The sequence below is a fragment of the Microtus ochrogaster genome, chromosome 4 (genome assembly GCF_000317375.1).
Source record: "Microtus ochrogaster isolate Prairie Vole_2 chromosome 4, MicOch1.0, whole genome shotgun sequence".
Classification (NCBI taxonomy): Eukaryota; Metazoa; Chordata; class Mammalia; order Rodentia; family Cricetidae; genus Microtus; species Microtus ochrogaster.
The window spans coordinates 76652204-76667663 of NC_022011.1; the positions used below are offsets into that span (position 1 = coordinate 76652204).

A 15460-nucleotide genomic window follows, 5' to 3' on the forward strand; every position below is an offset into this window, starting at 1 on the left:
AATGTTGATGTAAAGATGTTGATCAGCATAAGAACTAAAATCTTTAACTCAAAGTCACAAGCAACTCTCGCTCGGGGGTTCCTACATAACTGGGGAACCCCACAATCGTTTCTCTAGCAAAAATATTTATTAGGCAGGAGTGTTGCCAGGGGTCTTGGCTTACACAGACACCTGTGCAAGAGAGGTGTTGGCTGACTTTTATTGCTCACTCTGGCACCTCACCAGCAGCGTTTTTCACATTGGTAGTGTCCCCACAGAACACCTACAGGGTTTTACCTTAGCAAAGCGCTGCCAAGGCCTGCTCCTCTTGGCAACACATAAGCTGTTTTTTTGCCAAATGGGCTTAGACAGAAATGGCCCTAGGATCAGAGCGGAAGATAATTTTACTTTCTTAGGAAGGCACGGATATTTCCTCCAAACGTATAGAGTGATACGTGTCCAAGGCCTCCTCATGCTCTTACAGTGGCCACTGACAGAGTAGCCTAGAATGACGATACGTGAAACCTAAGTGTTGTTTCTGAAGAAGCATCTGCTCTGCACACACATGTGCTTTCTTTCTTTTAATAAAAGCTGATGCACTGTACTCAACACATGGATGTTTGGAAAAGCAAGAAAGAGCATGGTGCAGACATACACTGAGTTTTACTCCCAGATGCTTGAGCATCTTCAAAAAGTAGCTAATTTGGGGTCTCATGGCACAGTCAAGAAATTCAAATTGTCTTCATCTTTCCCTATTCCTTCATGCAACTGTTGTGCCTTACGTTTTCCCCTAACTTACAGGTCTTGTACTTCTAAAAGAAAACCATAAATATGACGGGAAGAAATATCGCTAAACAGTGGACACAAAAATAAATAAAGCCAGCGCCTCTGCCAACACTTCTCCACTGGGTTTAAACAATGCCTTCAGCCACAGTGTAGAAGCATCTGGAGAGGAAGCATTGAGGCTAGGAAACTGTACACATGAGCAGGTCTTCAAATACTCGGCATTTGAGTGATGGTGATGTCAGAGAAGGGTGACGCCACCAAATTCTTGGTACTGAAGCAGTGGTTTTTGCTTTGTACTGATCTCAGATCTGCAGACCACTAATATAAGACCGCGAAAATCCAGTGAACAAGGAAAAGAGATGAAAAAAATAATTTTTAAGATCCAAAGAAAATATTTTAGAACCAAATGAAAGACTTTGAAAAAGGAGAAAAAAAAACATTTCCAGCTATTATGATTTCTGACAAAAAATAATTTCTTTTAGAAGGAAACTGATTAAATAATGATGATCTTTTTTGCAGAAACTGAGGACTTTAGTCATTTTTGATTAATATGATCACATAAAGGGAGGACATCAGAAATTAATTATAGTTTTAAAAAATTAGGTGTAAGAAGGATTTGGTACAAACCAGCAGTTTAAAAAGTTATTCACACATTTAGGACCATTTGGTGAAATGCAGTGATTACCCCAAAGAGTAAATGTAATATATAATAGGATTTTTTTTTTAAACTAAGTCCTCTTTAATGTTGCAGTAAAACCTATCCACGGTGAATTGAGTGAACCACTGTCAATGGGGTCCCGTGGACAGCCTGGCTGCTCGTGTGTCCTCGTGGCTCACTGCGTGTTTACTTCTCACTCAGTTTGTCCCTCTTTCTGTGACAAAGGAGCCTCTCCACCGTGTGAGCATCACTCACCGTGTTTGCAGTGTCTCTCACTCCATTCTTCGAACTGGCTGAGGCAACCAGAAGAAACATTAACATCACTACCATCTTGGGTCATGTTGAAGAACAGACTTTTCTGGACCCCAAGGGAACTAGAGCAAGTACCCTCTCCTGATCAAGTTCATTGAACTAGAACTTGGTTGTAGTTCTAAGCATTTTGTATTTGTCGAAGAGTTTGTTAAAAGAGTGCAACGAAAAAAATTCTGATTTGTTCTTTGACTAGTCCAGACCCCCAAAATAAAATAAAATAAAGCCCGCATTTACACACTGCAGTGCAGGTCCTCTGACTGCCTCTGTCAGTGCTGCTGCAGAAGAAAGGAAAATGGATTTTTGTTATTAGTCTTTGTGATTAAAGGTTACTTTCTCCTTTCAATTGTTTGCAAAATTAGCAGTGCAGAGATTCCCACACTCCCCCAGGTAAACATGAACAAAGGGTTTCTGAATGACTGCCATTGTTCCTGGTAAAGTGTTCCCTAAATATTAACCATGCACTTAACCCTTTCATAGAACAAAGACTGACTAGATCAAATGAATCTGTTCCTCCTTGTCCTGCCCCTCCGTCCTTCAGGGTAAGCGAGAGACCGCTCAGTCTTCTCCACAGCCGCAGCTTTCCCTATCAGCTGTCCCTACATACAATTCATAATAGTAGCAAAATTACAGTTAGGAAGTAGCAGCGGATTGATTTTAGGGGTGGGGTCACCACAGCACCAGGAAGGGTATAAAAGAGTGTCAACCTCAGGAAGGTTGAGGACCGAGGTGATAGATAAACACAGGTCAGGCCATTGTTACATCACAGTTCATTTGTTCCTGCTGCAGTGACAGGCAGGCCTGTTCTTCGAAGACTCCTAGTCACTTCCCCCATTGTTGGTGATTCACCCTAATGCCTTTCTTTTCTTTCCTGATAGATTCTTTCCTGGTTTGTGGAAGACAGGAGGACAGTGTTGCTGAACAGGGTTCCATGCCTCAGCTCGTGTTTCCTCCATAGATATTTTTGGTTGGTTACACATTAAGTTTGCTTTCTTACCAGGAACAATTAGGATTGTCAGATTAAAATGCAGAAGGTTCAGTTAAGATGAATTTCAAATGAACAAAAATAATTTAGGCAAAAGTGTGTTTGAAATGCCGTCCGTTTTTCCTTTTTTGGAATTCAAGTAAAACTGGGTGTATTACATTTTCACTTATTAAATCTTAAATTTTAAATTCTAGAGTGCCACAGTTTATTAGATAGCCTGGTCCTCATTAGAATGGGGTTTATTTATTTATTGTTAAGGTATATTTTTTGTTTTTTTTTTTCCCCCTCGGATCTCCCCACACTCTTTCTTATGTAAGTTAGAAATATGTTAAGGGGAATAACGTTTATTTTTTTCTAAATTATTATTTCAGAGTGCGTTTTCATCAATGTGTTCATAGAAGTCTGAACAGTGCTTATATCGAATACAATGTGAAATAAATAGCTTATGTAACTTAAGAACAGTATGCTAGTAAACATGTTTGTTAATGTTTTAACATAAAGCAGTTCTTAATTAGATTTGGGAGCAAAATAAGGGGTTGTCGCTGGATGTGATTGCATGAGACTTTAACCCACAGCACTTGGAGGCAAAAGCAGGTGGATCTGTTGAGTTTCAAGCTAGCTGGGTAAAAGAGTTCCAGGTCTGCCAGGTCTATAGAGTGAGACCGTGTGTCAAAAATAAGAAGTTTTACAAACAGAGAATGGAGATCTAGGTTAAGCATCTAGTCAACTAAATTCCAGGCTTATGATAATAAATGAAAAGAAGTTTCAGGTAGCAGGACACTGGCTTTCAATCGGAGTTGCCTTCCACAGTGAGAGCCCCTGGATTAGTATCCATCCCCTTTCTGCCAGCTGATCATCTCATTTGGATGCACATTTAATCAAATATTCCAGCTGTGTTGTTACAGGACATGGATCCATGAATTGGGTGAATACCTGTTTTCCTTTCCAGGAGTTTTCAGTCTAGAAGGGCAAACATCGTAATTAAGGCTTAGAAGTGAGGGATTTCATTCAGAATGTGAACATGCATCCACTGTGTACCTGTCACATAGAAGGTGCTCTTCTAACCACGGAACATCAGTAAGGAAGCCAAGGATCCTCTCCTTCTCTCTGTTATCAGAGGCTACAATGCTAACACATGTAGAGACTCATAGATTCAGTTAGAGATTTGCAAAGTAGTAAATGCTGCAGAAAAAGACGAAAATGTAGTTAAGAGGACAGTTATCCAAAGTAACTTAGAAGACGGAGAAGTACAAGGTTTAAGGCGCTGAAACATCCTTAGAACTGAAATATCAGTGAAGCAGAGGCCTCCAAATCAACGACACAGCTGGTCAAGCTAGAAGGTTGAGTTTTTAAAGGCACTGGGGAATTTGAACTTGTAAGATGACCTGAAGGCATTTTGGAGTTTTAAGCGTCAGACTGGTATGATGATGGTTTTTGTATTTTAAATTTCTCATTCTGCCTGTACCTAGGAGAGTAGCTCAAATGCAAAGAAAACTCTCAAAGGAGAGGGGAATGATGGGCATTTTCCCCAGTCCAAGTGTGGCGATAGTGCCTGGGACTGGGACGTCTTCTCAACTGGACAGAGATGGCTGAGAAAGATAGCTACTCTAGCTTCCCACTGTCTTACGTTCAGGATAAATCAGTGCCTGCCCAACTGTTCTTTGGCCTTTCCTTCTGTGTAAAACCTACTTGAAATGTCCATCCCTTCCTGTTTTGTTAACCATCCGGTTTGTGTCTCATCTTTTAAGGAAAACGTAGAGTATGTGCTTTTAGGGAGCAATGATAGGGGTAGGATGAACATCCATTGTCTTCACCTGAATCTGTGTCTGCGCAGCCACAGATTGTTCTGAGATGGGCCACCTGGGGGATAGCAAGTTGGCAGATAACACACGCTAACAATATCACCTCCCTAAATTCGTGTACTCTCCCTTCTCCTAGTAGGATCAGAGAGATAAGAAAGGAGGTGACTGCATCTCCCTTTTCCTCTATATTAAATATGTCAGAGCTTATACACCAGAAGGGAGTGGACCATTCCTGTCCTTCCCATCTCATTTCCATAGTCTGGTATGCCCATATAGTGAGAGAAGACAGATATCCAGCCCACTTCATTGTTGCGCAGGGGAGCTGGGCCCTCAACCAACTTCACAGGAGATGCTGCCCCACTAAGCCACCTGTTGCCCATGTCCTGTGTGTTTTGTTGAGCAGACGCCCTTTCGGTTCCCAGACTCTAGACAGAAACTGCATCCAGCCTTTAACTCCATCACTGTGGTTCTTGTCTGAAATGAACTAGCAAAGAAAGGCAAAAATGTCTATCTTCATCTTATCAACAATTCCTGCTGGAGGGACCGAGATAGGAGTGAGGAGCGCCCATGGCCAACTTAGGTGATGCTTCGGCCGGGCTCGCTGTTGAGAGATTTCCTGTTCCTCGACTTTGGGAAATCCAAACCTGCTTAAGAAGCTGGGGGTGAAGGGAGTAAAACTCCGCAGTGATGCTGTAATGGCTTCCATTGCTGTATCTTGTTACAGAAATGTGTGTCTTGACCGTAGCTTTCCATCTCATATTATTTTGTGTCTTGGGAGTCTCTCCCTCATGAATTGCTTTGCATCTTGCTTAAAGTGAAATCATTTTAAAATTTACATCCTGTCCTACTTTTATTTCAAGACTCCACTTAAAATATCCTTTCCCCCCCTCTTTTCTGGCTCAGATATGCATGAACATTTTATGCTTTTCATACCCTTTGAGATGAAGAAAATAATAGGCTAATCTGCATAGTGGTAAAATGAGAGAAGAATAGAGATTTTATTCTCAGGAGAATGGACAGAGATATGTTTTCCTGTGGCTGTCAGCTATCTCCATAGCTCATTCAATCAGGCAGAAGCTGAACATTTAATAAAGCTGTTAACTAATTTTAAGGTGTTTTGCTATTTTAGGGAGCCCATCAGAGTGATCCCTTGCTCCGACAGCAGGTAGCTTGCTTTTACCTTTTAAGAAAAAAAAAATTGCTCCACTCTATGAGTTAAACATAAATATATCAGCTACTCGGCCCTTTCCTAGAAGGATTAAATTGAAATCAAGAAAAAAGACGTGATGCATCTAACGTCAATGTTTGATTTTCTTAAAAGTCACACCAGAGGTGGCCAGAGAATTGACCTGAAATTGGGCACCGAGTTGTGTCCAGCACATTCATGGAGAGTAAAATCCAAGAAAGAAGGTGCCGGAACACAAAATGAACATTTGGCAAGGGTTTCTCAGATGTCTCAGAGATGCCCGCCTGTTGCTTCGCTAAAGAGTCTAATGCCTGCCTCTTTCCGAGTTGGTAGAGCTGGCTCGGACATCGAAAGAAGCATTGCTAAGCGTCTCTTTCCCAGGTTGCATTGCTGCTACTGTTTCAGCTAGTGCACTTTGAGAACTCAGATCAGACTGGCGAGAGCCGGATCAGCCCAGGGGATTTGAGCAGGCGCTTATGCTGTGATCTGCACAGGCCAAGAGTGGTTTTCCGAGATTTCTGAGAGCAGTTCTGAGATTACGTAAACGAGTGGTTTTAAAATAATTTTAAGGGGCTCGTTCCCTCTTGATCTACCAGACTGACTGACGGCTGTGTGTGAGAACTTACGCGAGAGTTCAAATGTCTCGAATCAACTTGCAATATTTTGGGCTAAGTTAACTTTTAATTTCTCAAAGGGAGATCGTACTGAAACACCCGAGCTAATATATTTACTAAACTATCACTATACCGAGAAGAAAGTTGGTATCCTTTAACTGGTTGTCAAGGTAAAAGAGGAATGATGAGGGCTAAGCAGGCACCCGGGAAAGAGGAAATTCATTCATGCAAAGCAAATGATTTAGAAGGAGACATGTCCGCTGGTCACTCTGTGGCTCCGCTCAGTTCAGTCGCCAGCCTCAGAGCCTCAGGAAATTTCTGGAAAGGTAACAGCAGCTTCAACAATCAGGTAGCATGGGGACAAAGTTCATCTTGCAGCAGCGTTAAAATGGAAACCACCTAAAATTCAGAATTGATTTCATATGCTTCATTATGCTCTGCTAACTAGGCTCCTTGAATTTGAAATTTTCTAAATATAAAAAATTTGCATCCTACTTTCAGTGTTTCTCCTAGATGGATTTTGCACAGAGCGGTAATCACTTCTGACTTTGGGGGCATTGCCATTTTATTTTTTTTAAAACAGAATTCCATGAACTCAGGTGGATTTTCTTATTTTGCCAACAAAAAGACTAATGGTACTGCATTAAGCCGAACTCTTTCTTTCTTTCTTGTTTGGTTTTTGTTTTTGTTTTTCAAGACAGGTTTTCTCCGTAGCTTTGGAGCTTGTTCTGGAACAAGCTCTTGTAGACCAGGCTGGCCTCCAACTCACACAGATCCACCTGCCTCTGCCTCTCAAGTGTTGGGATTAAAGGCATGGGCCACCGCTGCCTGCCTGAACTATTTCTTAAAGACATTAGAAAAGCATTGAAATGTTGGACTAACTGAAGTGTCAAGGACTCCAATTAATTTTCACCCTGTTTTTTTGTTAACTTGAAATAGAAAAAGAAATCTGCTTCGTGATACTTTCATGGGACAGCTACAGCTCAGCCCATGTATCCAAGTCACATGAGAAACTGATGGGAAACGCTGGCCCCACAATCCGCAGTCACATTTCAACATTTGGCTGCTCCTTCCCGCTCCAGGTACATGTGAGAACGCTGCAGCTATGAGTGGAATCTTAAAGAGGAAGTTTGAAGATGTGGACGCCTCCTCGCCCTGCTCCTCTGCCCGGGAATCAGATGATGAAGTCTCCAGCAGTGAGAGCGCTGACAGCGGGGACAGCGTCAACCCGTCCACCTCTAATCACTTCACCCGTGAGTACCCGTGTACCGGAACCGCTTCTGGAGCTGCTATCAGGTTCTGCCGAGGGGGCGGGGCAGCGGGGGCAGGGGAGGAAATCTTGTGTAGCATTGGTCATTTTCATGTTTACCTTTATGGCTAGACGTGTGTTTTTAAATTTCAGTAATCAGTGAAATAGAAAAATCAAATAAAAACGAGATAGTTTTGAGACACACCTCAGTGGATTCCATTATGTAAGCAGAGTTAGCAGTGTTTTATTTGGTCCTGTTAGCCCACTGAGTTGGCAAACGTGGCTTTCCTCCAGCTCTTCAAGGAAGCATATATAGTACACGGGGCACAGATGGGAAATATGGAGTAAGGCATGCACTGACGGTAGGGAAGCAGGCATATCCCTGTAGCCGAAACGATCCGGGAGGAAATGAAAGGTCGCATTTTGCGTTTGCTAGTGGAAAGTGTTGGCGGTGTTAGGAAACAGTTTGCTCGGCCACACACTGAAGCGTGAGAGGCTCCAAGTTCTCCCCAGCTGCAGCCCCTTCCCAGGTACTTCTTTTGCACCCAGTGCGTTACAAAGTCCACTGAGGTGAAAATAAGGATGTGTGCTGTGTCTTCAATTCCTTTCTCTGCAATGCTGTCGCCTCAGTAATGCGAGCTTTAAAGAAGGGCTGTGAAAAATTCAGAAGCTCTTGCAACCTAAGCACAAGAAACTGACATGGACTAGTTACATAAGCAAGGGACTTATGTTTTTAAAACAAAGAGATTTTACTGTGAGTCAGGCAGTGGTAGCTCATGCCTGCCTTTAATCCCAGCTCTTGGGAGGCAGAGGCAGGGGGATCTCTGTGAGTTCAAGGCCAGCCTGGTCTACAGAGTTAGTTTCAGGACAGGCTCCAAAGCTACAGAGAAACCCTGTCTCAAAAAAACCAAAACAACAACAAAAGAATATCATGATAGACAGCCGGACTTTTGTAAAACTGTCTTTTGAGATTACACTATAAGAATTACATCATTTCCTTCTTCCCTTTCCTCCCTCCAAACCCACCCATGAATTCCTCCTTGTTCTCCTTCAAATGCATGGCCTTTTGTCTTTTGTTTTGTTAAGCTGCATTCTTTGGTTATTACATGTATGTTTTACTGGCCTTGTGTACAGTGAGGCAGCGTGTGCATGAAGCCGTGAACAGGTGGAGGGCAGAGAACAATTTGTGGGAGTTGACTCTCACCTTTCACCCTGTGGATTTCAGGGCTCAAATTCAGGTTCCCATGCTTGGCGCTTTGCACCTTTACCCACTAAACCATCTTGCCAGCCTTGTTTGTTTTATTAGCTGATATTATTAATATGTGAATCTCAAACATCTCCTTGCTTTTGGAATGGTGACAACCTCCGGTAGGGGGAAAAAAAAACAACAATGATTCAAACTTTTAAAAAGAGACTATAAAGAGCTCCATAAACATTGAGCCTGAGGTGTACATGCTATAATTGGCAATATTCCTCCGAGCAATCTGAAATAAATGGAAAGTAAGTAAAGATGTTACAACTGTTAAAGCAGAAAAGTAATAAACCGTGGGAACAGCACATGGTTTGTACATATCATGAGGTTACGAGGTAAGCTTGTGCTTCTGATGTGAAAGAGGTATGTGGACCTCTGGCTTTGATATCAGCGATGAAGGCAACATCAGCTTCATCAAACATGGCAGGTGAGGTGTTCATATCATGCACACGCTGTGCCGTGGATTCTGATATTACCTAATCTTTGCTGGAGACATGGTCACGGTACTGGTGACAGAGCTAAGAGTGTCCCCAACTTGAGCTTAGCTGTTTGCGCGTGTCTCACGGCATAGTTTTTATCTTTCCCGTTAGCTCTCTCAGCTCCTTCACTATATAATAATACAAATGTCATCTTTAAAAATAGTATTGATTGTGTATTACAAAAGATTTAATCAAGATGCATATTATATCTTTATATATAAAGTTTTTTTTAATGTAATATGAACGTATTTATTAGGATGCTCAAGAATGAACATTATTTTCGCTCTTCATGTGACAGAGAATACATTTGACCCATGTTGAGGGAGGAAAGGGATAGGGCTCCCAACGTGGGTGTCAAACAGCCCCACAAGAAATCCCCATTCAACGAAGGGCAGACTGTCCCTGACAGCATTGTCTCTGCTCTGAGTTCCAGCCCCGGTATTCTTTATTCCAACTATTCTGTCCTTGTCACTCTTCAAGATCCAGGCAGTCAAACTCAGGCCGCCTAGGAGTCTGCAGACCATCCCTTTGAATTGTTACTGCCTTGATACCCTCAGTAGGGAATGGGGTGAGAATATTAGGTTACACATATCAAAAACACAACATTAATAAATGGTACTTGGACGTAGGTTTAACATTATCAGACTTTCTCTTCAAATGATGGTGGGCAGGAGGGGCTGCTGAAAGCTCTTCAGTCATGGTAACAAATATGGAGATCTCCTATGCAAAGGCGTGAGGGACGAGTGTTACTGTCATCTTGTCCTGCACAGAGGAGTGAGTTTGCAGATGGAAGCAGACACTAACCTTGGCTTAGGTGTTTCCTGGTTCTTCCCACTGTTAAATTGTGCCGCTCTGCCTCTCACCTGCCTTAGATATCATTTCGCTTAGAGTAAGTGAAACAGATTAAAAATGGTAGGAGAGGATGGGGAGATGGGACAGAACAACCCTGTAAGACTATAAAAATACAAAACCAGATGTAATACAGTATTTATAATAGAAACTGGCTGAAAACACTACATGCTAACAGACGGTATGATACAGAGTAGGGTGGGAGCAGACAGGAAGGGCAGAGCCACAGGCCTACACCAGGAGCCTTTCAATAGACTGCTGGATGGACTGGATCTGCTGCTTCAGCTGAGAGCCTTCTTTGATGGTAACAGAACAGGCGACGACAGGTCTGGATACCCCACAGGCCCGTCCTAGGGCCTGCTTGGAGCACACAAATACATAGGGGACATTCTTGTCTTCACACAGCAGTGGGAGGTGCAGGATGATCTCCAAGGGCTCAGCGTCTGCTGCCATCACGATGAACTCAGAGATGCCTCTGTTGAGGGTTTTGGTGGCTTCATTGGCTCCTTTCCGAAGCTGCTTGTAGTTGCACGACTGCTGAACAAAGTCCAGCAGCTTCTTGGTGAGGTGGGCATCTGCGAGGGGATAGGCCTTCGGGTTCACATCAGCCTCTGTCATGGCTGCGGTGCGCCGGCCTCACCGAGGGTCGAGAACAGCCAAGCTCCGACAGACCGAAAGCGCCGCACGGAAAGACGAGCGGAAGTCACTTTCCCTTTGTATATAAAGTTATATATGCCCTCTGGATTGGTTTATGATAACAGAGGTCAAGTCCCGATTAACCATCAAGTAGGTTGTTTTAAGAGGTGAAATGAGCCAGGCAGTGGTGGTGCACACCTTTAACCCAGCACTGAGGCGGGGGCAGGTGGGTCTCTGAGTTCGAGGCCAGCCTGGTCTACAGAGTGAATTTCAGGACAGCCAGGAAATTACTGAGAAACCCTGTCTCAAAAAGAAAACAAAAAAGATACATTGAGAAATAAGTTAATTATAAGAAGATATTTTTAAAAAGAAGGCGTAGCCCGGGATTGACAGTGTGACAGAAACCAGAGGCCTCAAATCAGACCAATGACTCATTGTAATGAACACAAGAGAAGACCTAATGTTGAAAACCCATTCCAGATATCAAATTATCACTCACAGCAATAGAGTTGGGTTTTTTCCTGTGATGCTTTACCTAGCAAAGTATAGAGAATTCTCACTTTGTATATGCAAGAAATTAATATAAAGAAAATAACTGATATCAAATGCTAAGAAGGAGGATTTTAATAAATATTCATATAATTAACAATTTTTAAAATGAGCCAATATAAACTCTCTTCTCCTGCTATGACAAAGTGTGCTCCATATTGACTAAATAAAAAACTGAAAGATAATGAATCATGAATTTGCATCTATAAGACATTTGGTAGGATTGCTGTGTGTTTTGAAGGACTAGGAAGAATTCACATTGGTACACATTTGACATATTTAATGATATTAAAATATCAAGCATATTTGCTCTAAAATATCAAAGTAAAAAAAACAGCTTATATTAGGAATGTGTATTTAATAATGTATACAATTATTCTCTAGTGTATAAAAACACATATATAAATAATTTTTGGGGGGACAGTTTCTAATGTATCCAAAGCTGGCCCCCAATTTGCCATGTAGAGACGAAAATAGTCTTCTTGAAATTCAACTTCTGCTCCTCTGCCTTTACTTTCAAATGCCGTAATTACAGGCCTGTGTCTCCTTGCCCTGTCTACGTCATGGTAGGGATTGAACTCAGAGCTTTGTGTATGCTAGGCAAGCCCTCTTCCAACTGCGACACACTCCTGCCCTCACGAGAGCCACCAACTAAGGCATACCCCAGAGATAATCCACAGTAGAAAATACAGTCACCTCATACAGTAAAGCACTTAGCAATCATAGTAATAAAACATAGATTAAAAGAGTATATATTTTATTAATATGAAATCATAAAGATTTCACCGCTATGAAGCCAGTATTCCTCCCTGTAATAGAAAATGCTAATACCGAAATGCTGGCAGAAGCTGCGGTATACATTGTAGGTGTACATGTTGCTGTTAATGACTGTGAAATTCAGAAAGTGCTTTCTCAGTAGAAGATTCATTCAGATATCCCTGACTCTGTATTCAGAGAATACAAGTGAAGAGGGAAACCTCAAAAGCAGCAGAAAATTCTGTAAGTGAAAATGTTGGTAGCAAGAGAAGACAGGGTGGGGAAGGATTGCAGCATGTTCAAGAGTGGGAAAATGATTCATTATGTTATCGGAACCCATTAATGAATTTATTTTCATGGTAGTTATAAAAATCACACAATATGTGAAATGTTTATGAGATAACGTGAAGAAAGGCAGGAGGCAGAATCTCCTTTATACCCACAGGGAAAGCTGTGCATGCTCAGAAGCAGAGACTGGTTCCATGACCTGAAAATTGGAAACGATTTGATTTGTTGAAAGATTAGATTGATGGATGGGTTTTTTATACCCACTAATTTTTAATTCTGTTAGTGTTATATTGCATTCTCAAGTGAGATGTTTCAAAGTTGCACTGCAAAAAAACAATCGATCATTGTTTCTCACCTTTTATTGACGTATGCAGAACAGAGGAGAGAAATTGCATGAAGGACTGTGTGTGTGTGCATGCGTGTGTGTGTGTGTGTGTGTTGACTTTTTTCCCAGTTCTTACATCTTAACTCAGCGTCTCATTCCTGTACAGCAAGCATGTTAGCTACTGATCCAGCCCCTCGTTTTCCCATCAGAGAACAGACTCTATAATGTCTAAGAAGTCCCTGAAATGTTTGGGATCATTTACTATTGGCTCTTAGGGAGAAAGGAGTGTCTTAGGTTTATCAAAGTGTCATTGTAACCAGGTACTAAGAAGAATCTAGCAGCTTCTGATTTTCTTGTTAAGATTTATTCTCTCTCTCTCTCTCTCTCTCTCTCTCTCTCTCTCTCTCTCTCTCTCTCTCTGTGTGTGTGTATTTGCGCGCGCGCGCGCGTGTGTGTGTGTGTGTGTGTGTGTGCATACCACTCGTGTTCAGGTGCCTGGGACACCAAATAAGGTCTCTGATCATCTGAAGCTGGAGTCAAAGGTAGTTGTGAGCTGCCCCAGGTGGGTGCTGGAACCATTGTTGGATCCTCTAGAAGAGCTGCAGGTTTTTTTTAACTGCTGAGTCATTATTCCAGCTTTACAGATTCTAATTCTTAAAGGCAGTGCAGTTATTAATTTGGTGACAGCACCCTTTCCAGATAGTAGTCTGTTTTACTTCTTGCCTTCATATTATGCGGGGTGGGAGATGAGCTGGTGGAAATAGCATAGAATCAAATGACAGCCTTCTACCCAAAATCCGTAGGCTAAGAGCTTTTCAGCCAGTGTGAGAACAGCAGGGAACGCTTTTGTTTGTTTCTTTTTAAATGGATTTTGGTGCTGGTGTAGTAACATACTTTTCATCCAAGTCCTTGGGAAGCATAGGCAGTTGGATCCTGATGAGTTTTAAGCCAGATTGGTCAATATAACAAGTTCTAGGCCAGCCAGACTCAAAGAAAAATTAATAATGGTTACAATTATTTGTGACCACAGGAAATCAATGTGTAAGATGTTAGAAAATATTTTCTTTACTATTTCAACTAGATTAGACAAAAGTGTATTAGCAGTATCTTCTTGATGGGAATCTATGATTGTAACCTTTTGGAGTCCTGTTCCCCTACCTTGCTTTTCTACTATCAAAAATTCACAAATGAAGACGGCATCTTGCTTGAAATAAGGAAGGATTATTTTGCTCTGTTTTGTTTGGTTTTTGTTTGCATTTCGAGACAGGGTTTCTCTGTAGCTAGCTTTGGAGCCTGTCCTGAAACTAGCTCTTGTAGACCAGAGATCCACCTACCTCTGCTTCCTGAAGTAGTGATTAAAGGCGTGTTCCTCCCCTGCCTGGCTAGGAAAATTTAAGACTATTAAGCCTGTGTAGCAATATGAAACATTTGGATTCACACTGAGATTGTGGAAATGTGGTTGCCCTTCTTTAAGTTTTAGGCATTATGGCTTCCTCCTTCCACTAGAAATGAGCGGTGTGCTCTGCAATACATGCTCACCAGCATACTGAACACTACAGCGTTTTGGTTTTTTTGCAAATACAGAAATTAAAATAGGATTGGTTGGTCCGTGTCAGCCACCGAGGTAGCGCAAAACGCCACCCTATTCTCAGCCTCCTGTTAAAGCGTTCAATTTGTAGCATACCGCATTATGATAATGACAGCTTCAAAATGCAAATTAGGGAGAATGCGTTGGCTTTTTCCTTGAACTTCTAAATTTTGCTAGGCAACTAGCACACTTAGCAGTGATCAACCAAGGTCGTAGTTTGTACTCTCCTCGGAACAGAAGCAGCAGACTCCATAGGCCGGAGGAACCCTTTGTTTCACCAAATCCCGGTGACTCTTTCACCAGTCATCCCGTCGAAAAGAGAGCTTCAGGGAAAAGAGAGGAACGGCTTTATTTTCATGCCCTCTCAAGGTTCTTGGCACTTTGCATAAGCAACGAGAAGCTGTGTAATGAAACATGGTCCCTAAAGGGACGTATCATTTCTCCTGCAGCCGTGTTACAACAAATAAATGCATACCATACAGGCCACAAATTGTGACAAGGTCAAGGGATGGCTGTCCTAAACTGCACACAGGAGCAGGGAGTGGCTGTCTTTCACCGTGCTATTGTTTTCCAAGTCATAGAAGGCTTGCACACTGTTGCGTTCCTTTCACATCCAACAACTGGTGTGCAACTAGGAGTTATTATAGTCATAGCAAGTGGAAATTAATTATCACAATGTGTGTATGCTTTTCCCAAGAGCCGAGAAGGTTGTCTTTCTTCCTCCTTCCCTCCCTTGTCACACAGCCCACCTTTTCCTCTGAATCCGCTGTGCATAAACACATGAGTTAGAGCTTTCATCCAGGTCTCCTCTCCCTCGTTCCCCGTTTCACAATAGGGTTTAATACAGAGAATCAGTAGAAAGTGGACTTCAGTGCCAGGCTTTCCTGGAAGTACAGCTGGGACACGTCTGCCGTTTAATCTTTATTAAGCAGTTAAAGTACACTAAAGACTTGGATTTCACTTCAAAGAATGTAATAGAATTCATGTCACAGGCTCTGTGCTCGCAGCCACATGTGAGTGATGACTCCAAAGAGTGACTGTTCCTGCAGTCAATAGCACAGATGTTATTACCAGCTTATGATCGTATTTGAAAGGCTCGTTCTGCAAAGGTAGTTGCAGCAGTCTATCCCTTGATTTCCTGATATATATATATATATATATATATATATA

General features: G+C 42.1%; 2 protein-coding genes across 6 annotated transcripts in view; one reads left to right on the forward strand and one right to left on the reverse strand.

Moving 5' to 3' along the window:
- Csrnp3 (cysteine and serine rich nuclear protein 3) overlaps window positions 1-15460 on the forward strand; it is a 176388-nt gene that overhangs the window by 96425 nt on the left and 64503 nt on the right. For 4 of the 5 annotated variants that reach the window (XM_005346495.3, XM_026778546.1, XM_013346048.2 and 1 more), the window contains one exon: window positions 7402-7572. In XM_005346495.3, the coding sequence (XP_005346552.1) occupies window positions 7402-7572 (171 nt within the window). Of the gene's footprint in view, window positions 1-2677; window positions 2700-7401; window positions 7573-15460 lie in introns of those variants that run through there. The other variant, XM_026778551.1, reaches the window with a different exon arrangement.
- On the reverse strand, window positions 10261-10874 carry LOC101993200 (NHP2-like protein 1). The gene has a single exon (XM_005346494.3). It carries the CDS (start codon window positions 10764-10766, stop codon window positions 10380-10382), a length of 387 nt encoding a protein of 128 aa, XP_005346551.1. The 5' UTR covers window positions 10767-10874; the 3' UTR covers window positions 10261-10379.

Bases quoted from the DNA above. Each gene is read 5' to 3' on its own strand.
- LOC101993200 (XM_005346494.3), bottom strand. From the start codon at position 10,766: ATGACAGAGGCTGATGTGAACCCGAAGGCCTATCCCCTCGCAGATGCC.